The sequence below is a fragment of the Anastrepha obliqua genome, chromosome 4, assembly GCF_027943255.1.
Source record: "Anastrepha obliqua isolate idAnaObli1 chromosome 4, idAnaObli1_1.0, whole genome shotgun sequence".
Classification (NCBI taxonomy): Eukaryota; Metazoa; Arthropoda; class Insecta; order Diptera; family Tephritidae; genus Anastrepha; species Anastrepha obliqua.
Genome location: NC_072895.1, coordinates 2,310,418 through 2,335,587, shown reverse-complemented (window position 1 = coordinate 2,335,587; position 25,170 = coordinate 2,310,418). Strand labels below are relative to the sequence as shown.

Sequence of the window (25,170 nt, the reverse complement as noted above, 5' to 3'; positions counted from 1 at the left end):
GGAAGTCATGCTTCATTATTACCTTTTAAAGAAAAGTGCAGTTGAAACGTGTCGTATATAGATAAATATTTACGGTACTCACGCTCTATCAAATACAATTTGTAAAGAGTGGTTTCGACGCTTCCAAAGTGTCAATTTCGATGTGAGAAATAAAGATCGCAAATTGGCACCGAAAAAATTCGAAGATACTCAACTGCAACAATTATTGGATGAAGACGCATGTCGAACCCTTGCTGATATGTCTCAAGAGTTGGATGTTGACAAATCAACCGTAGGTAAAAGTTTGCACGAGATGGGAATGATCCAGAAAGCAGGTAACTGGGTGCCACATCAATTGAAGGAGAGGGATATCGTGTGAGATGCTTCTTGAACGGCAGAAAAGAAAAGGTTTTCTGCATCGCATCGCCACTCGTGATGAAAAGTGGATCTATTATGATAACCCTAAGTGTCGACAATGTTGGAGCCTGCCAGGTGAACCAGGTCTATCGACAGCGAAAGAAAAATATTCGTGCTTCAAAGGTTATGTTGTGCATCTGGTGGGATCAGAAGGGTGAGATCTATTATGAACTCCTTAAACCATCTGAAACCGTCATTGGCGATCGTACCGAATGCATTTGAATCGAACTCTCAAAGGAAAGCGGTCGGAATGGGATAGACATGGCATCACATTTCAAGTGATTTTGCTGCATAACAACGCCAGGCCACACGTTGTTAAATCGGTCCAGAAATATTTAGAGGCACTGAATTGGGAAATCTAGCCCCACTCGCCGTATTCCCCAGACATTGCACCTTCGGATTACCATCTGTTCCGATCAATGCAGTCAGCCCCTATTGGAGAGCGGTTCATTTCATACGAGAGCAGAAAAAGTTATGTGGATTTTCGGCCGTTTTTATACAGGAATTGGATGACCTCTCTCTTGGGTTGTTTGGCTGTAAACTAGTGTTCCCCATCAGATGACATCAGCTGCCAAAATATTTGACGATCTGTTATAGCTATTTGACTTGCAAACCTGTACTATGTTAATTGTAGTCACATGGTTGAGAGAATGCAGAAGTTTGCTCGGCTCACAGTAAAGCATTTTGTCGCTTACTTCTCAGTTATCTTACACACCTCATCTACTATTACGAGGGTTACCTTTTATAATCTACGCCTTTACAACATTGCGTGTGATTCATAATTCGATATTTTTATCGAAAAGTTTGGTATTTTTAGCATAAACTTACATATAAAGTTTTCATTTACGCGCTTTATTTGTTCTCTTTTCAGTGTGTTGAAAAATGCATCTCGCCCAAAAGATGGGCTTAACTCTTAACTAAATCTTCGCGCGATGACGTAATTATCGAGACAGGAGTGCATTGATCAACTTACTTCGACTTTGGCGATAAAGCACCACACTTACGTCACTGTGAAACGCTGACAGAACGAGTTCTAATGTGCCCTCGATTCTTGCAGGATGAATTTTGTGAAGGCCCTCCAAAAACGGTTTGTGTCAAAATGTTGTTGTGTCAAAAACGCTGTGCGTCAATTGATAACGCAAAATTGTCGTATGACATATCGCGAGATAGTCACATCCTACAGCATTAGTGGAGCCAGCATACATTTAATATTGCATGAACATTTGGTCATCAAGAAGATTTGTTCTCGTTGGATATTGCATAATTTGACAACTGCCCAAAAATAACTCGGGCCGACTGGTGAACAGAACTGTAAAAGAAGCTGGAAACAAAACCACAGTTGATAGTATGGGTGTTCCAAGACGATCTTAGTCCAATAAAAAATCGTTTTCCGGAAGAAGCACCTCAAATTAAATGATCGACTGCTTTCCGGAAAATCTGGTCATGTTGCAATTGTAGCACTACACACACTTAAAAGTAGTCACACTTAGTCAATTCGGAGTGGTAAACAATCATTTGTTTGGCAAAGCTTTCGCAGAATTAAGGAGAACCGACCGCCGAAGACGCTTATCCATCAAGACAATGCGAGCTCTCACGTATCGGCTCATACAAGAAAGTTTTTGAGTACTCAAAAGATCGAATTAATGGGCCATCGCCTTATAGCTCTGATTCAACACGTAGTGATATATTTTTTATTCCCGAACATCACAAATAAAATGCGAGGTCAACGTTTCTCAACGCCTGAAGAAGTCTTTAAACAGCTTGTTTTGGAGGTATCCGCTTCTAAGTGGCAATAGTGCTTTGAAAAAGTGGTTCCACCAAAAGCAGTGTATTGCCTCAAAAGGAGAATATTTTGAAAAACCATTTTCATTATTATTCACTGTATTTTCATTATTTTTTCTCACAAAATGCGTGATCTTGTATTCTATCTGGAGGCCGAAGCAAGTTTTTGCATTATCTCATTTACTCTACACTCCAATTATAGGCTCGCGGCCAAGCACAATAGTCCACATCCGAGATCGCAGTGGGATATGGGCCAATAAAAACTTAACTAAACTACTCTATATGCTTTATTGTTTCCCGCGCAAGCTTCAAAGTACATTAGAAAGTCGAAAAGGCTTTTAAAGTATATTTTCAACGCACTATTTGGACGACTTGCCGAACCGAGCATTTGTAGAAGAATCTTAAAATGAAAGGATTTTAAAATATTATATATCATATTTTCGAGCCAAATAAAACCAAATATGAGCGTATCAAGAGTGGACGGCTGGGCATGGTGTATTACCAAGTCAAACTAACCTCAAATCAACTGATTATGGTCAAATCGGCTGTGCCTGTTGTGTGTTTAAGGGGTTACATAGGTTTCGTCGGGTAAAAAAAGGCCTACTTTCAATATTTTTTTTTCTATGTAAAAAATTATCTATTTAATTTAAACTTTTTCCTGTCTTATAGATACATATTTAAAGAATAATTTCTGAAATTTTCAAAAAAAAAAAAAAATTAAAACTCCTCCATTGTGACGTCATTTCCGGTGACCCCTGGAAAAATAGGTGCGTCTGCGTTGTCAGCATAACTCCTGACAGGCTCATCAAAAATGAAAAAACAAAAATAAGTGTTTTAGTTAAGACCATAAACTCGTGCTTGAACGAAGGAAAAAAAAAGTAAAAATTGGAATTTTGGCAGACAATTTTTCAAAAAAAAAAAATGAAAATTTCGGTCAAATTAGCTTGACATTTTTTTTTTAATGTTGTAATTGAAAAAAAAATCCTTCGTTCAAACACGAGTAAATTGTATTTCGAACACTTGTGTAAAATTTCATCAAGATCGGTTGAGTAGTTTTCGAGAACATTTGACAACCGGCTTTGAAAACACGGTTCCGAGAAAAACGCGTTTAAAGTTTTGAGTAACAATAAAAGTGGTTTGGAGCGCACACCTTCCAAAGGCTGTATCTCCGAAACTATTATTCGGATCGATTTGAAAATTTAGGATAATATTCTTGAGATGTTGTAGAAATTAATAAGCCAAAAAAAAAATAAATCGATTTTTTGAACCAACGAAAGTTCTACGTCTCTAAAATAAAATTCTCTTTACAATAAAAAATAAAAATTCCACCTTAAGGTAATATAACCAGTAACTCTATAGTCAAGAGCATTAGGTGATTGGTGGTTAGAGGTGTTTCCAACGTGCAGAAATTTTAAAGATGGGATGGCTTGACTGCCCACCACATCGATATATTTGCGCAATAAATGACCGATTACTCAAAAATAGTGGGGGATTTTTAAGGTTATGTTTATTTTTGAAATACTTTCTCGTTAAAAAAGGAATATTGCTCGGAAATGAACCTGTAATGAGCTTCTAGTGGCCTAACGATTGATTTAATGAGTAAACCAACCATTCACACTGAATAAAATTCCCTACACTAATAAAACCACAGCTGTTAAGAAATGTATTTTTAGGTGGTGGTTTTTGAGTGTTGAAGTCTTTTCCTTTTTATTCTTCAAAGCAGAGTGCGAAAATCGAAAAAAGCAAGCGCACACCAATTCCTTCATTTTTTACTTTGTTCATGCAAATTAAGCCTACATTTTTTGCTGTGTTGTTGTAAAGATGCAATAATTCCAGTGCGTTTAATAAAGACAGAAGAGCAATTTCACAAAAAAACTGCATCAAGAAGTATGATGCAAACCGAAGAGTGACGCAAATGCCGATGACGATGACGAGGGGAAATACAAAATACGCCAAATATCGATTTTTTTACGAAATAACTGTTAAAATGTGTTAACTGTTGTAATAGTTGTTTTTGTTTTTTTTTTTGTTTTTTGCCCTTTTAATATCTCAGAATTTTTACTCTACTTTAATTATTTATATAGACGGTTTGTTTTTGCATATTCAACGAGAGTATTTTCTACATATCACATTTGTCTGTGTATTTGTAGACAAGGGCAGGCCACTGGCAGAGTGAAGTTCATAACGATCGATCGATGCAGCCATCGGATAAACCGCAGCCACAACAATCCTTGACTTACAACGCTGTGGTGCTGCTCTTTGCAAAATGTTGCAAAAACTACATAAACACATATACATATAAAGATACTAAGTAAACCACTAAGCCTTTATGATACCACATACGATTTGAGGTCATTAAACTCCAGAGATTAATGGTATTCACCAACAGGCGCCAGAATAGCGCGAAAGCTGCATCATTAAGTATTTATGCAATAAATAAAGACCGTGGCATTTTTACACCCTTAACTATTTTAAAATAGAGCTAAGAATTAATTAGATTTATGATGATTCTTGAAATTATTGTTTAACAAATCGGGAGAGCAATTATGCTTTAGCAGACCAATTAATTCATACTGGGAATACCAGCATTGCACTTTGCTTTGCCCTCACAAACTTTGTATGTACTTAGACAAATGTGTGTGTGTATGTGCAGAATAGGTATACGAGGAGACATTGTCTTTAATTGTAAAACAATAAACAAAAAAACTCGCACAAATGCAAAAAAAGGAATAGGCCTTTTGATACTAAATTACGATGTGTTTCATACTTATAATTCCGGGTGGTATATGCAGCGATTGAAATGTGAACTATGGTTTTTATTATTTTTTTTTTTTTATTTTAATATTTTTTTTTATTTTATATTATTTTATTTTAATTTTTTGTTTTATACGTAAATTCACATCCTGCATATCACGGATTTAGCTCATAGTTAATATTTACAAAATGGGTCACTTTTCACTTAAACAAAGTTAGAAAATATACGAAATTTGAATAACCAACAAAACGGTGATGCTGATTGACCGTCCAGCAGTAGCGATTAGACTCAATCCCCCTATTTTTTGTGGGACGCCGTTAAGTATACGCCCAGTATCCAGAGCCTATTCAAAAGTTGAAGCACGAAATCGAAATTGCTATTGATGATGAAATAAGTGCCAAAGGTCACGAAAATCCACTGAAAAATTTGGTTGACAGAATGCGGTGCTATAAATTATAAAATTGTGTTTCATGTTTAATGGTAAGGTTTACTCTTTCCAATCTTCTTTATATATAAAAATTAATGTTTGTCTGTATGTCCTCGATGAACTCAAAAACTACTGGACCGATTATTACAATATAAAAATTGGTATATACCATGCATATATGTATTTTTCCACGGAGAAGGTTTGTAGAATAGGCGCATTGCTGCCACTCACCACCAGGTGGCGCTGCAGAGTAGCAACTTTTGCCCCGTTCAACCGATTTTTTCGAAATAAAATCAATAAAATGGCTTAGAATGAATTGAATATTTGTGTACTGATTTTTCTTTAAAGTTATTTTTCTTAAATTTATTTTAGTTGTTGGCGTAGCAACGCGCACCGGGTATAGCTAGTAAACAATAAAAATTGAAAAAACATTCTTGCGTTTTTACGAGTTACATTAAATTCAAAACGCTAGACAGGTAGGTAGGTAGGTGAAATGGCACTCCCCAAGTATCATTGAAGCTCCGTTTGATACCATTATGAGATCTGCAACAGGTGAGAAAATATGGAAGACACGCCTCTCTATAAAATTGACAGAATCAGTTGTTGTAATTCTAGACTTTTGTTTACAAACATCTTTTTTCTTTGTATTCCTTTTCTTATTATTTTTCTTGTTTATATTAACATTAATATTAATATTTTTTCACCTTCAACCTATAATTTTTATTTACAAAAAAAAAAATAAAAAATATAATAATTACAGTTAGATGAGGTTCGAATTCAGCGCATCAAAAACGTTCGCTCTGGTTCTTGGCTCCGAAAGTTAATCGAATTTTATCGGTCTATCTGATCGACACCTTCTCTTGATCAATTAAAGCAACGATGGAGTTTTACGCTGTTGTCACCTCGTTGGTATATCGTTTTGAACGCTGAAATTTATGTGGCATATTCACTGAGCTAATTATGAATTATTTAATTTTGGGCGATTTTGAATATATATATATATGTATATTGTATATTTTCATTTATGTTCAAATCAATCTAATTAGCACGAATACAAGATTTATCAAAATATCCCGAAAACAGCGATTTCTAGCAATCATTTTTTTTTTGCGATATTATTTATTCTCATGTAATTCTTTTTATGGAGTTTTTTTTCAGTACATTTGAATTATAATTTTTTGTTTTATTTTTACGAGAGTGAATATTAGTTTTGGATTTTGATGGATTTTATTATTTTTACTCAGGTAGTAAGCGCTCATATTTAAGGCTCCCACTGAATTTTTCAAGCAAATAAATTTATTTTACTCCACAAATATCCTATTAGAATGCACCTTTGGGACTTTTCTTAAGGAAGGTGTCAAATTTACTCGCCAGAAGGATCAAAAGGTTCCACATAAATAATCCTGGTTAAATTCTGACATACTTATCAATAATAATATTTCTATCATAAACCGATTTACTATATAAAGATTTTTAGATGTATAAAAAGTCTATGGTTAAAATTTGGAAATTTCGTGCCACTGCAAAAAAAATTTAAACGCACTTTTCTTCAAAAAATTTTAATTTCTTACCCTATGCAATTTTTTATATCAAAAAACTTCAAACAGTTCGCCCAACGATCTTTAGAATTCTAAAAATTTTCTTCTTGGTTTGAGGAAAGATATGATACGAAACTCTTTGATTTCATCAGCTGAGAGCATACCCTGATCTCATACTTTTTTGTCTGTATAAATAGGCAATCAAATGAAGAGTGAGATTATTTAAAAAAAATATGCGTAAAAATAATGTGAGTACTTACACATAAAAAAGCTTACTGTGTAGTTGTATAAGAAATAAGTTAAAATTTATCTGGTACCATTCACATGAAACTCACCTTGTTGAGTGCATCCTGCTCTGGCTATTTATAACTTTAACAACAGATCAAAGCATGGGAAAGCCGCAGAAGCAGCAGCAAAACAACAGAAGTCGCCAACCAACCAATGTTGCATGCAGTTACACATTAACAATAGCTTAAGCGATGAGCTCAGACAAACGATGGATCCAATCGAGTGGTTATAAGTTCAGAACATGCACGAAAATCAGAATCAAAGGATAAGTGCACAAAAATAGATGCAAGCATGTGGAGTTTAAACTACAATACAACTTCTTAGAAAAGGGGAGGGATGGTAGCTGTTAAACAAGCCTGCCTGAATGATTGCACCAGGCTGCAAGAGTTAGTAGCAAAAGTGCAACGAGCCACGGCAAAGAAAAAGAGGTGGGATAACAAAAAATACCAAGATCGGCAAAGAATTACGAGCGCATTTGCAGAGTAGCTATGTAGCAGTAGAAATCAGTCTAGGCGGTAGAGCAGAGCATAGTTAAATGTGTACAGAAAGGGTCAATAGGAATTTGCAGATCAACAAATAGGAATACAGAAATATAGTTTCGATAAAGTATTTTGCTTTTTTTTAATGAAACAGATGAGGTAAGTAGGGCCGCGGGCAAATAAGCAAGAAAATTTAGTGTTGACAAGGCGATTCAACCAGCAGAGCGAGTGAGTTGGAACTGGTAAGTATAGCGAGTAGCTGGCAAAAGCAACAGAGTAGCGAGTGTACAAATGTATGTGGAATCAAAATGCGGGGCTGGTGTTAATCACATTGGTATTTTTGGAAAACGTTTTCATTTGGTAAGATTCTCTCGCGTACCGCTGGGTTGTGTATGTTCGAAAAGCGGCGCAGCGCAAAATTGAACTGGCTGAAACGACGTCCTCCAGGACTGAGTGGCAAATCGGTGCCATTTTGTTTGCCCAACTCCAGATCGTCGGGGGAGAGTGAGCGCGCTGTGTAACTACCAGGTGCACTCATGTCAACACCACGTCCAACATCATCAGATGGGTCGATATTGATTATAAGACGCGGCAGCGAAGTATGCAGCGTCATCTCCGATTTGGCTCTTGGTGTGGAGAGCAACGAATTAGGCGTTGAGTTTGAATGATCCAATGCAGGCGTGTTGAGTAATGCCTGTGGTTGCGGCTCCGAACTAAGCGACCTGACTGCTGCTGTCTCTTCGTCCGCCTCATCGACTAGTGGCAAATGTAAAGTATTAAAATCTCGACAGCCAGTATCGTGGAGTCCACGTATAAGGGCGCTGATCGTTTGATTGTAAATAACCTTCTGACGACCGGCTGTAGTCGCACTGGAGCTGCTTTTCGTAATAACGGTTGTGGTGGACGAGCAGCTACCCCTTAAAGTGGAACTAACAGACGTTGGTGTCGTCGTCGTCGCCGTAGTCGCTTTTGTACTGACAGACGATTTGTTACTGAACTGACTGTTGTTGCTGCGAGAGGGTAAGGGCGGATCATTTTTCTTCATGATTTGTGCTTTGCTCTCAACTATATTCTTTATCAGGTGGTGGGCTCACTTGCGTGTGTGCGAGTGTGTGTGTGTGAGTGCGTAAGTACGCAAATCAAATTGTTTCTGGTTGTTTTTTCGTAACGTCACAATTTCGAATTTTACAAATGCTTTTATTTATTGCCAAAAACGGTTGTTGTCAATTGTTTTTATTTTTGTAGAAGGTTGTTTTGTTGATGATAGCAGCACAGATGCAGAGCAGAAAATATAAAATTTGGACGGCTAAAATAAAACACAGGTAAACGTACATTAATGTGGTTTTCTTTTTGTTGTTTAGTGGCAACTGGCGTTTTTTGGCCAGGATTTGAGCAAAAGAGTAGAAGTAAAAAGCAAAAGCTATAGGCAACTGAGAATGCGTATGGCTCTGTGTAGAAATGTTTATCGCATAGAAATATATATTATCATTTGACCCCGTTCTCAATGCCTCACTGGCACACTTTTACACGCAAACAGTGGTAGCATAGTGGTAGGGGCAACTATTGCCTTGTTTTAGAATAATGGCATATTTTGTTTAGTTAAATTTTGTTCAAAGTTAATTGAAAGTAATTTTATTTAATTTGTTATGCGTGCTTTCATATAATGTTTTCGAATAAATCAAGCTCCATTGTTACAGAAAAAAATAATAATTCAATTTTTATAACAATTCAAAAAATACGTGCACAAAACTCTCGAGAATAGTTTCAAGCAACAGTATTATAGCGATTTTTAATGTCTGCCATTCACCGACGAGCTTGTCAGCCATGCAAAACAAACCGGAGGACTGATAGTACAACAGGCAAAAACAAAAATCCCCTGAAATTGCATCGTCGCAAATCATTAAAGTTTTAAATTTGCAAAATATCGACGATAATTTACTCGTTAAAGCTTCACCATGAGATTTTCATCCAGAACAAAAACCTATCACATCTGTGGAATACAAATTAACCGTTTAAAATTTACTCCAGCGCGGCTTGATTTTTCGGTTAACAAATGCAAAACTTTTCTCTTCGGTGATGAGTCCAAATTTAATTTCACTGCAGTTCATTCAAATTCATGCGCGAAGGCTAGTTAATAGGCGATATGAACCTGGTTATTGCAAGCAAGCAGTGAAGGTAGGTGGAGGTAGTAAAATGGTTTAAGTCACGGCTTAGCACCAAAGATGTCAATGAAGTGAAATGCCCATCGCAGTCCTTGGACCTCAACCCGGTTGAGAACTTTTGAGAGCTGGTTAATAGGCGGTTAAATGGAAGTAGCGTTAGAAATGGCGATGATCTCTTCAATAGACCACAAGACACCTGGCAATCAATTCCCCTACAAACCTTCGACGAGTTAATTGCAACAATGCCAAGTGGATGTGCAGCAGTGATGAAAAACAAGGGGCTAATTCAAAGTATAGTGTGTAACATAATTTTAATTTTTTTGTTTTTCAAATAGTTGATTTTCTTTTCAAAAATTTTCTTTTGTATTATCCACGCATTTTTTTTTTTGTTTTTTGAGTTCTTATAAAAAAATTGCAGTTTCTTTAATTCGAAAACATTTTGTAGAAGCACGCATACTAAACTAAAATAGTTTTACTTTCAATATGCAATTATTCTATAGCAGGCCAATATTTGCCCATCATTTGACTACCACTGTTCATGCGAGATCAGCTCATAGCTCATAAATATATGTACATATGTAGGAAAAAATCGAAAAATGCATGACCATAGACTTTCGTCCACGTTTGCTGTTTGATTAGAAAACATTAACGACTTTTTTGCTATTGAGTGCAAGCAATCATGGGACTCATCAATTAAGCTCATCAAACCCATTCACACAACAACTTACGATCACTCATTCAATGCCTGCGCCTGGACATATGTATATGTAAGTATGTATAAGTATATATGATATGTACCAGTTATATACAGAAACACATTTGATTTTTAAAAGATAGACAAATATTTAGAAATATAATTCCATACTAAATTTTGATGTCTGTGCTTTGATTAATTATTCATTTCTCACAGAATGAAAAAAATTGTTTACTTTGGTTGTTAAACTTATTTTTAGTTTTAAAGTATTTTTTGTAAAAAGTAAACAGGCATAAAAATCCAGAAACCAACCAGTTTTTGCTGCATTTTAAAATGCAAATATTTTGACTTTTTTTTGTTAGTTAATAGCGATGTGAAACGGCTTATTAAAAAGATGATTCAATAAATATTCGCTGTATTTCAATTGGGGACCTACAGTCAGTCAAAAAAATGTTTGGCGCAGTAAACTTTCATACAACATTTTCATGTTTTTCATGCTAAATTTTTTGCGAATTCGTGAAGTTTTCATCAGAGTTTCGAACTTTTTGCTTCAGGCGTTCCACCGTTGTATGGAAGAATATGTCCAAGACCGTCAGCAAACAAATAAATTAAAAGTCAGCGAGTATTTTCAGCAATTTCAAACTTGAACTTTGTTACTACCAGAATTAAATGAGCTTAAAACTGCATACCGGAAGTAAAAGTGAGTAAGAAGTAAAAACAAACACTAATTTCGTGCTTCTAGCATTTTTAATAAACCATTTTTGGTGTTGGCACAACTTATGTTACCAAATTATATAAATGTATCATATTCTTAATTAATCATAATATAAGGCATTACAATTCTTTTTTTTAATTTTCTTCCACACCCTTTGCTTTAATAACGGTAACCATACCAAACTTCTTCCACAATCCGCTTTAACTCAGGTGTCATTTTGTTGTTGTAATAACATAAAACATCCCCCATACATTTTTTTGGAAATGCTGCTGAAGTAACAGTCCCTGGCCGCTTTTAAATCCGGGACGTTCCGGCAACGTTCAACCGACTTTTCGTGTGGTTAGTGTTTTACAGGGTATCTTCACATGCCGGACATATGTCGAGTATATCGAGTTCAATTTTGGAAAAGTAAGAGTGTAACGTGAAACAATATCCAGAAAGTCAGAGTGGCGTGCGTCTCACGAGGCAGCTGAAGCGTTTAGTTTGCAATGGGTAGGGGTTGTGAAGGTGCCGTTGAATATTGGCCAAAGGCGCACAGGAATTTAATCAGGTTGCTTCCATCCAACGCCTATCGCCTCTTCCAACTTAACCTTTTTATTTCTTTAAACCTTATCTCTCAGTCAACACTTAGTTTAAAGATATGGTGACATGATTAACACTTGGGTTACCACTAGTGGGCGATGTATCGCAGCAATCCATTAGACAAATATTAAATCTGATCGTCTGATCGACAAAGGCATCGGCCGCAATAGCGATAGCTGCCTCCCGATGTCCCCCCTATAATACATACACATTGAGGCTTTCATTCTCCCAGTTAATGAGAAACAAAATGCTCAGTAAGCAATTTCTACTATTGTAGAATGATATCGTCGGTAGCAGACATTTGCTTGAGCCCGAGCCGCCTGTCAGGCACGTCAGGAGGCACCTCTCCATTACGCTGACGAGTTCCAGGACAAAACAGATCGACAATTACTGAACCGGACAGTGTATAGACAGACAATAAACGACATTCATCGGGAGACTCTTACCACCTTCTTAAGCTCTCGACTACCGAATGCCGTAATCGGAGTCCAACCACCACCTACAGCAGATGAAGACATGTGAAGGCACCCCGCACGACATTAACCACCTTTTTACATGCCCCACCCAACCCACTCATCTAACATCTTTATCCCTCTGGACCCAATCTGTCGAACCAGCTAGTTTCCTTGGCCTATCTTTAGATGAGCTAGATGAAAACGACCGGTGATTTAACTACACTGACAGGGTTTACTACCCATACATCACGATGCGCTAAATTAGAAATAACTAGGAGGGAGAAAGTTAAAAATAGAGGTCTGCATAACTGTAATAAAAGACGCAGTGAATGATGATTAGAAAGTTCCGCATGCGGTTGATGTCTAGGACCAGCTAGATTCTCTTAGCCTCACGAAAGTAGGACAGCTGAGGAAGTGGAGATGCTGAGGGAGAAAGAGAAGATGATGAAATGATTCCCCTTCATCATCCTCGAAACAGCTGGAACTTGAAGTAATACTCTCATCGGGCAGTGTTTGAGTGACCCCTTAGTTAGCCTAAAACGCTCCCACGACCTCGGGCAAACCACTCTCGGTCTGAAATATCTTGCGACTTTATATTTTTAAATTTAAATTTATTGGAGGTTTGCACTTCGACCTCATGCCCTCTACTCACCACAGTACCTCATCTTGACTCAGTTCCCTTATTAAACTTAAGATAGAGCTGGGTTGAACTGAGCATATGTGTCTTTCTTCTGGCTGCAAATGGCTGAGATGCCTCAACTTCCTCTGAGCTATAGCGCTGTACTCAAGAGGAAGGTGCATTCGAGTCTCGTGGGATTGGTCACAAAAACGATAAGAGTCAGTCTACCATATCCCGGTCATGTGCAGATGACTACTCAGTCTGCAATGGCCTGAGAGGATGCCCGTGATCATTCTCAGTTTATCCTTAAATTATATTTACCGGTTATTGTCTGCGCTGGCATCTCAAGAGTAATACGTAGATATTTAAAGCGCACAAAGAGCCCACTAGACTCTGCGTCTTAAAAGATATCACCCTGAGGACGTCCTGTATAGCTAATTCATCAGCCATGTAATTTTCTGTTACGCCACTACGACCGTGAATCCTTATAAACTTTATAAGAAACTATTCAGAACTCGACCGAAAAAGAAGTAAGATATTCCCCATGACTAATTTCGATCGCCTTTTAAAGAACTTAAGACTTTGGTAGTCTTATCTCAGCTATCTCAGATTTTAACATACAATATTATGTGCAGCAATCCGAAACCCTCAATTTTAGATTTATGAAGAGTTTCGGACTGTTAACAACTCTTCCAACCCTTCCGTCTAACTTCGAACTGCCGGTGTGGAAATTCACACCGAAAGAGAGAAAAAGAAATATGAAGAAAATATTTTCAATACCAAAAAATTTTAAAGATTTTCAAGTTGAGAATCAATAATGCTTAAGTTTTGAATGGTGAAAGATTTCACACTTTTTCCTCTTAAGGTAATTTTTTTTATTTGATTCTAACTCAACGATACCTCAATTTCCGGACTGGAGCTAGGCTTTAGGCGTGCCTTAAACATTCTCGTAAAACTTATGCTGCGCTTCGCCGTTTTGTCAGCCACTTCGTCGCTTCCTTCCGTTAAACTGATACAATAAACGGAGGGAACCTTTGACGTTTCACTTAGACAATCAATTTTGCCGACTTTTTTCTATCGAAAATGGAGTCACAAAAACACTTTTAAATATATTTCGATGTGCTAGTTTTACAAACTTATATTTTGTTGGTACGTGTGTGTGTATATATATGTATATGTGCGATCGTTGTAGAGACGCGATGCTTAAGCGAAACTGAACTGAGAGTTGGCGCAGTGTTGAGACTACATTTAAATACCAGATCACAGATGTGGCAGAATAGGTAAAGAACTCGCGCAGGCAAGAAATAAAGCCAATTTACTCGAAATTAATTAGTTTCAGCATTGTTGACGTTTTTTTTATATCCACTCAATAAACACCGATTTCGTTTAGATAACAAAAGATTTTGCATTGCATGATCCAATAGACCAAATATCTGTTACACAAGTACATAGACTCATACACACACATACGTATGTGCATATGCTTGGAAATATAGATATGCGTAGTATTTGTAAGTCACAAAATTTTCCCAAGTAGCTGGTGTAGGTAACCGACTTCCTGTTTGCATTAGATATAACGGATATCTGCATGCATATGTGTGTATGAATATGTGTGTGTATGTGTAGGAATAGAGTAACCCGCGGTGGGGTGTTGCTGATATTTGATAACATCAATTGATAACCTCTGTAAATGCACACGCACGCCGAATATTTAGCTTATTGCTATTTATTCTGGTATTAGAATGTATTTCGTATTATTATTATTGTATTTATTTTATTTATTACATTTTTTTATTGATAAACACCAGAGAGGAGCGCGTATTTTTACAATGCGCGGGTGCTGTTGACAGCGACAGCGGGATATCTGCCACAAAGAGCAACAAACGCGGACGGCAAAGCAGCTGAATGGCAGCTGTTCATCTTCCGACCGCAGCAGTGCATGAAAGCTAGTGAAGTTACGCATACATTCGCATCGTTTGTTTTCCACTGTATATATTTTACTTTATTATTTTATTGATGTCGCCTTCAATTGATGACTTGCAATGGATGCTTGCCAGTTATGCCATTCAATCTATGCTTTGTTGATGGAAACATCGTTGATATGGCAGTCATAAAGAACGTCAAAGTCATCAACGGTCCAGTATATCAGCAACAATGAAAAATAACGCAATAAATAGCTATAAGAAATATCGACACTAGAAATGCTAATTACAAGACGATGTGTTCTCCCTCCCCAAACTCATTCATAACTGTATAGAACTCAGAACGCAGTTAAGTTTTCAAATTCGCATTCATAGTGAGCCAAAATTGCGTGGAGCAAATTATTATAAACCCCATCTAATATAGAACTGCAAGTGTTTGACTGTCCACAACAGCGAACGAACTACATATAATTTTTTGTTTGATTTTTTGTGTTGTGTTAGCTGCGTCAAATCAGTCTTTAATTGATACAACGATCGTGAGATTTCGATTTGTGCATACTTTCAGGCGATCGGCGGTAAAATGACGATTGTGACTAATGGTCCGGCAGCATTGTTTATAAATGATGTATTCGATTTAGCTACCAACTGAGTATTTAACGTGATTTTGAGACGAGCAACTGCCAGACAACAATATAAATAATGAGAATTTTCTGTATAGAAATATAAGCATTTTTTTCACACGCAATAAATAAATGTATTAGCCAACATTTTGGTTGAAAATGTATGGCATTTAATGTTCATAGATTACCTCGCATTATGGCTATCAGATGTTATGGCTCAGATAAGGTTATTCGGCTAGTTTTATTTGGTACCACTTTTTCCAGCATGGGCCTCCCTATCATGCTAATAAAGCGCCGATTATTGGCTGCCACGTCACCAATCGTATAAACAACTGATGAATTTTGCACGGCATTGTGCTAGAAATTAGCAATTGTACCCCTTTGCTTCCCTTTTTCTATAATTCGAAACTAGTACTAAGTTCGACAATCTAAATACAGTTATGTGGCTAGGCTGTTACTGCCAATAATGTGTCTGTGCAAAATGCATTTATTGACCATAGATGGATTGCGGTATCGAAAGATGGTTAACGATTTTTTATGACCGGACCTGGATGGTATTGAACTGGACAACGTTTATTTTCAGCAAGACGGCGCTACGTGCCATAAGCAACGAAACCATTGATCTTTTACGGGAAAAGTTTCCGGACCGTTTGATCTCTCGAAGAGGTGATCACAATTGGCCACCGAGATCTTGTGATTTAACAGCTTGTGACTTTTTTCTTTGGGTCCACGTGAAAGAGAAGGTTTACGCCAACAGCCCAGGGTCGATTCAAGACCTCAAAGATGGAATTCGTGAGGCTATCGAGGACATAGGGCAGCCACTTTGCAATTCGGTAATGGAAAATTTCATGAAAAGGAGGTTGTCCTGTAAGCGTGGTCGTGGTGGTCATTTGTCTGATGTAATTTTGCACTATTAACGGCATACCTTCCTCTTTATAATAAAATAAACATCCGATCATTTATATTAAAAAGAGGTTGTCTGTAAAGTCGGTTTACTGACGATAGTTTAACGTGACAACGTCATAAGAAAATATTGATGGAATGGTTGCAATTTTCAAAACAAAATTTTAATTTTATTTGTTTGATAGATATTTTGTATGGATATAGAGGAGGAGATAAATGGAATTGCAATGGAATAGGTCAAGTTACATTTACACAAACGTGCAAAATGACGAAACATTTATCAAATTCATGAAAGATATCTTCAATTTCGATTGTACATCAGACGTTAATAAGTCAACGACACTAAGAGGCACCATCATCGATTTGCCTTTTTCAAGACACTTTACACTCGAAACACTCCCTTTCATTTCCTACTTTTTCTATCATCGTCCTATTCTCAACAGAGAAATGGTTCATTACCATGCACACAGGAAGAAGGCATATGCAAATACAAGTATGTGAATTTATATACCTACATATGCGCATATACATACATATATATGCTCACTCAAGTAGGACAGAGTCAGATGTCGAACGTTGCCGAACGCGGGGGCCGATTGTGCTCTTTGTCGTTCGTTCCGCGCTCTCGCTTGCAGTTCAAGCACATTAGCACACATGTCGAACATTGCCGTTCGTTTGCTTTGTTCGTTCCGCGCTTTCGCTTGCAGTTCATTCAAGGTAACGGCAATGAGCAAGGTAGCGACAAATGAGCAAGGTAACGACACATTTTTTCGTGCGTGCAGCCGGCTAAATCGAATTATAAGACGTTATCACGTCAAAAATAGCATTTTCTTTGAATATCAAAATAACACCTCGTATTGGAAAACCCTTTAGTTTCAACAATCATCTGGCAGATTTTAATAAAATAAATTATAAATTTATTGTTTAAAAAAAATTGTACTATGAGGCATGACAATTAGATAACGATACTGATGCTGCTGCAAGTGACAAACACCAGCGAACGCCAGCTGAAACAATCTTTTTTCAAATGTAGTACCTCTTTCGCTTCTGTAAAGAAAGAAAGCTAACAATAGCCTTCGTGCGCATTATAGTATAAACACATAGACGGTAGCACTTCACGACATAGCGGCAGTCAAATTTTTCTTGATGCAAATTTTGTCGTAAAGCCAGCTTCATAAATACAATTTTTTGAAAGCGACAACGAGAAGCAAAACAGCTGATTTAGAGGTTTTGCGTTTTCATTTATTTAAAATTTGTGTGGCTAGCATTTGTGTTGGGATAAGAAGATAAACATGAACGATTAGGAATTTGTTATCACTTCCGCAGCAACAATTGCTAAAATTCCATAGATAAGAAACGCAGCTTATAAAGCGTATATGTGCGCTCAATAGAAGCGAGCGTAAATAGAGGGTTCGACCAGTTAATCTGACTCGGCAGGAGGAAGGATTTTTCAGTGGACAACTGCGCACTTTGTCCAACAAAACTTCTTCTATATCCATTTTTAAGCGAGATTCATAAATATTTTATATTGTACTTCAGTGACAGCGAATTGTCACAGCAAAATTAGAAATAGTTTTGCTTCAAAATCAATTTTTTCCATAATAACAAGGTTCTGGCAATGTATTCTGGTTGAGAGAACCAAAAAAGAAATTAACCCTTAAGCATATTTCTGCTGTCTACATAATTGAATTAAGGGCTTTGGTGTTAAGGGGCTAATGGCTTAGACAGACGGCGGTAATCCGTATTACCGGGCCAGTTATGGTAATCTGATTAAAATTGTAGTGTGACAGACGGTTGTTACGCGGATTAGTTAGCAGCTGATTTGTTTATTGGATAGTTGTGACAGTGAAAGATAGACCTTGGGCAACAAATTTGGGTATTTTCTGCCCTGATACTAACAAATAATTATTTATTTAAAAAAAATCATAATTGCAATTTCTCCGAAATATCAAAACAATTCATGTAATTTTGAGCGTTTTAGTGTTTCTGTTTAAAAGTTTCATTACTTTTCATTCACGATAAATACTGTCGTTTTCCGGCAGTGTTGCCATAGCAAATTATGGGAATTGTGTCTAGTAGTTGATGCGCATTAGGTGAACTTAATTTCCGACATAATTCTGAATTAAAAAAAAGTCGTCAACCCCAATTAACGCCACCGTCTGTCTATGCTATTATATTAAAATCTTAGGGCAGATATTTTTTTCATCTGTTATATCTCTCTGTTAAGAGTATTTTTTTACCTTTCCCGTAAAAAATACAAAAATACCTATTTATTGAGGAGTTTGAGGGTTCAAATGTTCCACAAAATTACACATCATACATCTAAAGTGTAAGAATCCCAAAGATTGATATAATGATTTACGTACGATAAGAATGCGTAAACGGGTGAAAAACATTCAGTTGCAAACTTTCCAATCGCCGTTTTGTTTTTTGGTCCTCTACCAAAATCCATTGTCGGAACTTTGTTTTTTTTTGTTTTGTTTTGTACAATGCTATTCAGCAGCGTACATACATACATATATTACGAAATAGTTAAGATATGTATGTAGTATATATTTTGATTTTCTTCTTTGTTAGAAAACATTGCTGTCATTTCGCACAATTTCCTTAGCTGTTGTTTCGGTGAAACAAAAAAAACAAAATTTGCGGATAAAAATTTGATGATTTAATCTTTGGTCATTTAATTTTCGCAAAACACTGGGGGTTGTGTTTACCTAATGAATGTCTAATAGCGCTTTTTCATATGCAAATATAGATACAGTTGCAGTCAAAATAATTGTAGTACAAAGTACTAAAGACAACCAAAACCGCATGCAAGAGTAGCAACCATTTTACCATTTTGGGGGGTAAGGAACATTGATGCGTCATATACAGCCTCTCACGCTTAACCGACAACCTTCACCTTCCCGTGGTGCACCCTGTTTCTACTAAGAAGGCAATGTCGACCGAGTACGTAGTGTTGTAACTATGCGAACATTCTGCTGTATTAGGATATGGGCACAGCACGAACGAACTGTGAAACAGGCTTAGAGGTTTCACATCCAACTTCACAACACTCAAGGTGGCAGCCCAGCTACCAAGCTTTCAAGTTAAAGGTTGATTGCCTATGGCTTCTGAGAACTTATTATTATTATTATTTTAAATTTGAATTTTATATTTTATAACAAATGGTATGTAGTTCTAAGTGGACGTCTCCACCTCACCGATTGAAATGCGTCATTAGTTGTAGTTGTTTATTCTAAAATTTTAATATGAGAGCTACACATTTTTTCTTTACCTAAAAATGCACCACAACTCATCTTGTTTCAAAAAGTGAAGTGCTAACTTAGTAGACGTCGTCCAACTCATTATGATAACTCCTGCATGTTTAGGAGATAGAATTTCTTTGCTTAAATTACCAGTCGAGGGTTGTCTTATTCTTAAAAAAAAAAAATTATAAAAAAAAGAAAACCGGGTGTCTGATTTACAAGGATGATTGATTACCAGGTTTGGCCGTCCAACAAAACTGTCAGAGTAATTTCGTCTGCGAGGTCATCGGAGATTGGGAAGCAAAATTCTGCCCGCTAAATTCACACGCATTCACACACTCGTCCAATCAGTCATTGTTCAGACCTATGATTCAGACGGCAACGAAGTAGCGGAACTGGGTTAATTTTTTCATGCCATATATCAACAAAAAATCTCAGTTTTTTGTAACAAACTGCCGTCACAATACCCACGACATAAGCAAATCAGCTGATTCTTTCAAAATGCCGAAGAGCGGGTTAATGGTCTGATGTTGGCCACAGCTCTGCATTCTGTACATCGTGACTGACTTTTTATTTGGCTCTGCTATTCGCTCAACCGCAACTGTGTGTACATATGCAGCCGCACACTAATCTACATACTTACACGCGTACACAATGTGAGCACAAATAAAGATCCTTATCGGCAAGTAATTGCAAAAATGTTATATGACAACAAGAGATTATCAGCTTCACCGCCATCAGCAATACACACTCACAGACGCATATGTTTATATACATACATACACATGTACAAAATAAAGGGTGAACCATTGACCGTTTTATTTTTAATTTACAACGTTTTTTCGTTTTATTTCGGCGATGATATTTATAGTTATAATTATTTGTATGCAAAAGGTTTCAAACAGTTTTCTGACCAAATTTCAATTCTTTGCAACGGAATAAGTGCTCACATTCCGATCCGACTCGACGATTTCCATGATTTTATGAATTCATGTTTTTAATTCGAAATTCGTGCAGTTTATTTCGAAGTTTGATGCCACCTTTAATGTGCGCTGATGCACTGCAGTCGATACCCTGAGACATGGCTCATCAAAGGCAATCAACGGAAAGCATTCAGAACCTTTTATTATCCACCTAATATCTTTGCAGTTGAAAAATTCGAGGTTGCCAAAAAACAATGCATCCGCAGAGAGTAATAGTTTGATGTCGATTTGGAAAGGCCATGGTTGACAGGTCTGATCTCGTTATCTCGTTACTGAGGCACTCGTAACTTTAAAAAATGATGCTTTGCTAAATAGCTAGAAACCAATTTGGCACTTACCCAATTGCTGATATTGGGTCAGAAACCGGCAACATAACCTTAGAAAAAAACCACGACTTCCAATAGGCTTTATGTAGAATTTATGCATATATTGTCGGTGAACAACAACAACTACACCAATATCAAATAGACTATAGCAGCAATATTTTACCTGCATTGAATTTCCGGTCTTTTGCAGTGAGGTGCGTAAAAATCCAAAGGGAAAAATGTTGCCGTAGTGGCCAGAGTCGCGGCGAAAATGTATTGTAGTGCCAGCACCTCGGCAGGAAGTAGTGGAAGCGGGATTTAGAGGCGACATCTCGGAAAAAGCTCGACCCATATGCGACAAACGGGGAGCGGTACGGCGCGTCTCTTCGCAGCTATTACCCTCGGCCTCATCTTCTTTGGTTGTGCTGAGCGAATTTTTCATATTCCTCACTTTGTATGCAATTAGGTGCTAAATGCAATATTTTTGATTGGCTGATTGATTTTTTAACACAATAACAACAGCAGAAATCAATTCCAAGCTTATAAAGAAATATTATAAGTTGTTTATGTTTCTGAGGCACAAATTTTTTAAAACATCCAACTCCTTGGAAAATACGAATGCTTCCCAATCACATACATAAACAAACGTCAAATGCGTCAAATAACAATGCGAAAAGAGAGCAGAGAAGAGCGGACACCCCACTAGTGAGTGCGTAAATTTAAATGTCTCAGGCAGCGCGTAACTAAACTAAATACCGGCACGCGCGCGAGGTAACTAATTGACCGTAACAACTCGAACTACAGTTACACCAGCCATTTAGCCTGAAAACAATGGCAGACAGTGCTTTTTACTCCATTTAAATTTGAACGATGAGTAGCAGCGGTGATCATTGCCCTGATGCCTGTCTGAGTAGCGGAGCAGGCGGCAGCGGAAGCAGAGGTGCTTCGCTTGTGATTTGTATGTGTACTTCACCGATTAGGAGATTTTTTGCCGCTGACACCGACTGCAGGAATGTTAGAGACCGCATCCGATGAGAGACGAGATTTCATGCTAACATAGAATGCACTGAAGCCTCAGAATGTGTACTCACACATATGCGAATGTGTATGTCAAAGGCACGATAGACATCTCAACGAGATAAGCGCCCCTGTTCTAGAGCAAATTGCGAACTTTTGTTGAGTGATGAACCTCTGAATTAAACGTTTTTTAAGAATTTTTTTTATAACTTTTTTTTAATAACTTGTTACAAACCAAAGCCTTTATTTTCGCAGCTTTTGCTTAGGATGAGGTTTATCCGTATCGTAGTTTTGCCTGTTTATAGTTGTTTACCTATTAATGTAGATCCTACGACTAAGTGTGCATGTTTTTTTTTGCATTATTTTTTTCATTGATTTTTAACTTGTACACATACTTGTACAGCATAAACATTTGGCCTCTCAACTCATCCGCATATTCGAAGCGGCCGCTGTTCGTTCAAGTTTATCAGTTGAATGCACAGGTGGTTGTTTACATATTTTGTTGTGCGCGCAAATACATTTGAGATAATAATAAATGCAGTGAATGCCGGCTTACACATTCGGTTCAATCGCGGATTCGGTGCATAAAACAAACCATAGAACAAGTTTTTCAAGTTTATCAAGTGGGAAAAAGCGATATGCCAAACGAAATTCCCAAAAAGATTATTTTCACATTATTGTGCAGCAATTTTGTCACCAAGACTGCCCAATTTGACGCCTGTGGACAATTTTTTGAGGGGTCATCACAAAGACAGAGTTGAAGTGAAAAATCCAGAAAAACCGAAACATTGAAAGATTATACGTACGTATTTGGTAGAGGTAGCGCCCCTTTTAAAATTTCAATAAAAGAGAACAAGACATTGGAAAAATATAATTGTTATTCACAATTTTTAATAACAATTTTTTTCATAAGCTTAGAATTCTTACTCTATGCATGATACGTTTTTTATGTGGAAGAAAATGCGCAACACCTAACCGAGAAAAAATTATCAAAAATCAACGCGAATTGAATCTTCTTTTGGGCTATAAAACTGCGTACCCAAAAATGTTTAAAATTTTGTTGAGAATTTGCCGAATTTCTTTAAATTTTGTACAAAACTTTAAACTTAGCGTTATGTGGTTTTTGTTGTAGTACGAACTATATATTTATGCAAGATGTATATAAAATTAAAAAGAAATTATGCAAAGCATAAATAAAATAACAAAAAAATACATAGATAAAATAGAAAAAACAATTTAAAAAAAAATTTCAGAACTAGTCACATTTTTTTACTTTTTTCTGACGTTGACTGTATATCAATAAACAGATAATGCGTTCCCTTTCAAATTATGTGTGCTTTTTGAATTTCTAAAATAAACTCGAACTTAACCAACTATGATATGTATAATATTATAACCTTGGACAGGTCAGGACAAGAACAAGTTGCTGCCTCTATACTTAATCACTCTTCGAAAACGTGCAGAAATGCGGTTCTTCTTCTTACCTGCGTCATTCCTTCACTACAGAAAACAAATTCAAGACTCATCCGACAAAATATCTAGGTGGAAATCCATTCTCGGTTTTCGTTTATCCAACTCGAGCACCTTAGACCTATTTTTTTACGGTTTATCGAGCGGTACAGTAGTTATTAAGACTCCGTTATCGGAGTCGCTCCCACGACTGTTGGCTCGACGCTACCGGAACGACCCGGATTTATATCCGGCCAAAGACTGTCACTTCAGTAGATTTCTCTGTACATGTTAAGGAATATTTATGCCGCTACAACAACAACAACAACTTCGTTATCGTTGTTACTCTAGTACGCAGATCTCCTTCGCGTGCTACTAGTCGATCTTTCGTTGAACTCTCACAGCTAATGACCCTCTTAATCAATTTTTTGAAATAATTTTATTTTCTCATTACATTCTTACATTTCAGCGCCCCATGCTACATTCTTCCAACGTAGCTAACTTCCATTTGCATACTTATAGGCGCTAACGTTATTTGAGCGTAAGGAGAAAGCCATGTATGCGTGTGCGTACGTTTGTATGCGCGCCAACTTACTCGCCGTTGTTATCACTCTCAGCGCGTTGCTCACTTTTATGGCAGCAAAGTTGGCCGTTTATGCCTCTTTAATAAAATTATAAAAAATAATAAATGAAAACAAGTTATAAAATAAGTAAAGACCTTTTTAAACAAGCAAAAATGTATATGTTGAAGCGCTCAAGTTGATGGAATAAACTCACACATTTTCGTAGCAATCAATTTTTTCAGTTATATTGAGGGCGATTCTTCCTTATTTTTTATAACTCGATTATTTTTTAAGTCAACAAAGGTGATTATTGCTTGTGACCAAATACACAGTTTCATTAAAGCTGTTAGGCTGACAAAGTGCCGCTTATCGCAAAATATCCAGTGTGATGTAATATTCCACAGTAACCATATTTGGAGTGAGTCTGCCATTTGGCATTTACCTTCACTGATGTGATTTTTGAACAAATATTAGATCAAGTTAAGAGCGACTATGAAAAATAACAGAGTTGGGACTATTCGATTTTGATTCTGAAAGCAATTTCATCATTCCATCATTAAAGAGGTCCTCGTCCATATTGGTAAAAACTTTACCAGCTCATTTTCACCAGCCTCTCTACGCTCAGTTTTGTAACATTAAGAAAATTTTGCAAAGGTGATAATCGCTTGATACCAGATCTGGACTAAATGGCAAATTCGATAAAACCAAGTCTCGGAGCTTCTAACGCGTCGTTAAAAATGAGTGCGAACTCACATTTTTTAGTGAAGCACAAACCCTTTTTATTCGGTAGTTTTTCAGTTTTCGCCCAGTGACAGTGGTTCGGACTCAGCAGATCTAGTGCAAGATTTCCTTCCAAACGCACATAAATACACAGCTAAATCTTCGAAATTTCTTTTTTGAAAAATTCGTTTTATTTTATTTTTTTATTAAGTGATTTGGCCACTGTCGAAATTAGAAAAAAAGTTTTTTTTTTACTCAAAGGATCAAATTGAGAAAAATATATAAATTTTTGAGCAACCACTCTCCGCCAATTATTATTGTTATTATTACTATTATTTATTAACACAATTAAATAAATTAATATGTTTAAGAACATGAGGTGCCAGTCAGTTCTACTAAAATACGACTTTTAGATGAATAGTTGGATTGCTGCTTTTGTTTATTTTTTGGATTGCTTTGCTTTAGTTTTGACAAAATTGTTGTCTTCAATCGAGTTCTTAAGAAGATCGATCAGGTTGATTTTGAGATGACAATCTCTAGGCAGTGCA

General features: G+C 36.8%; 1 protein-coding gene across 7 annotated transcripts in view; it reads right to left on the bottom strand.

Moving 5' to 3' along the window:
• LOC129243422 (kinase D-interacting substrate of 220 kDa B) overlaps positions 1-25,170 on the bottom strand; it is a 74,446-nt gene that overhangs the window by 42,040 nt on the left and 7,236 nt on the right. Inside the window, exon 1 of one of the 7 annotated variants that reach the window (XM_054880402.1) lies at positions 21,058-21,621. The exons of 3 other annotated variants lie outside the window; for them this stretch is intronic. In XM_054880402.1, the coding sequence (XP_054736377.1) occupies positions 21,058-21,315 (258 nt within the window). In that variant the 5' untranslated portion in view covers positions 21,316-21,621. Of the gene's footprint in view, positions 1-8,044; positions 8,330-13,792; positions 13,924-21,057; positions 21,622-25,170 lie in introns of those variants that run through there. 3 more of the 7 variants (XM_054880409.1, XM_054880405.1, XM_054880401.1) reach the window with 3 other exon arrangements.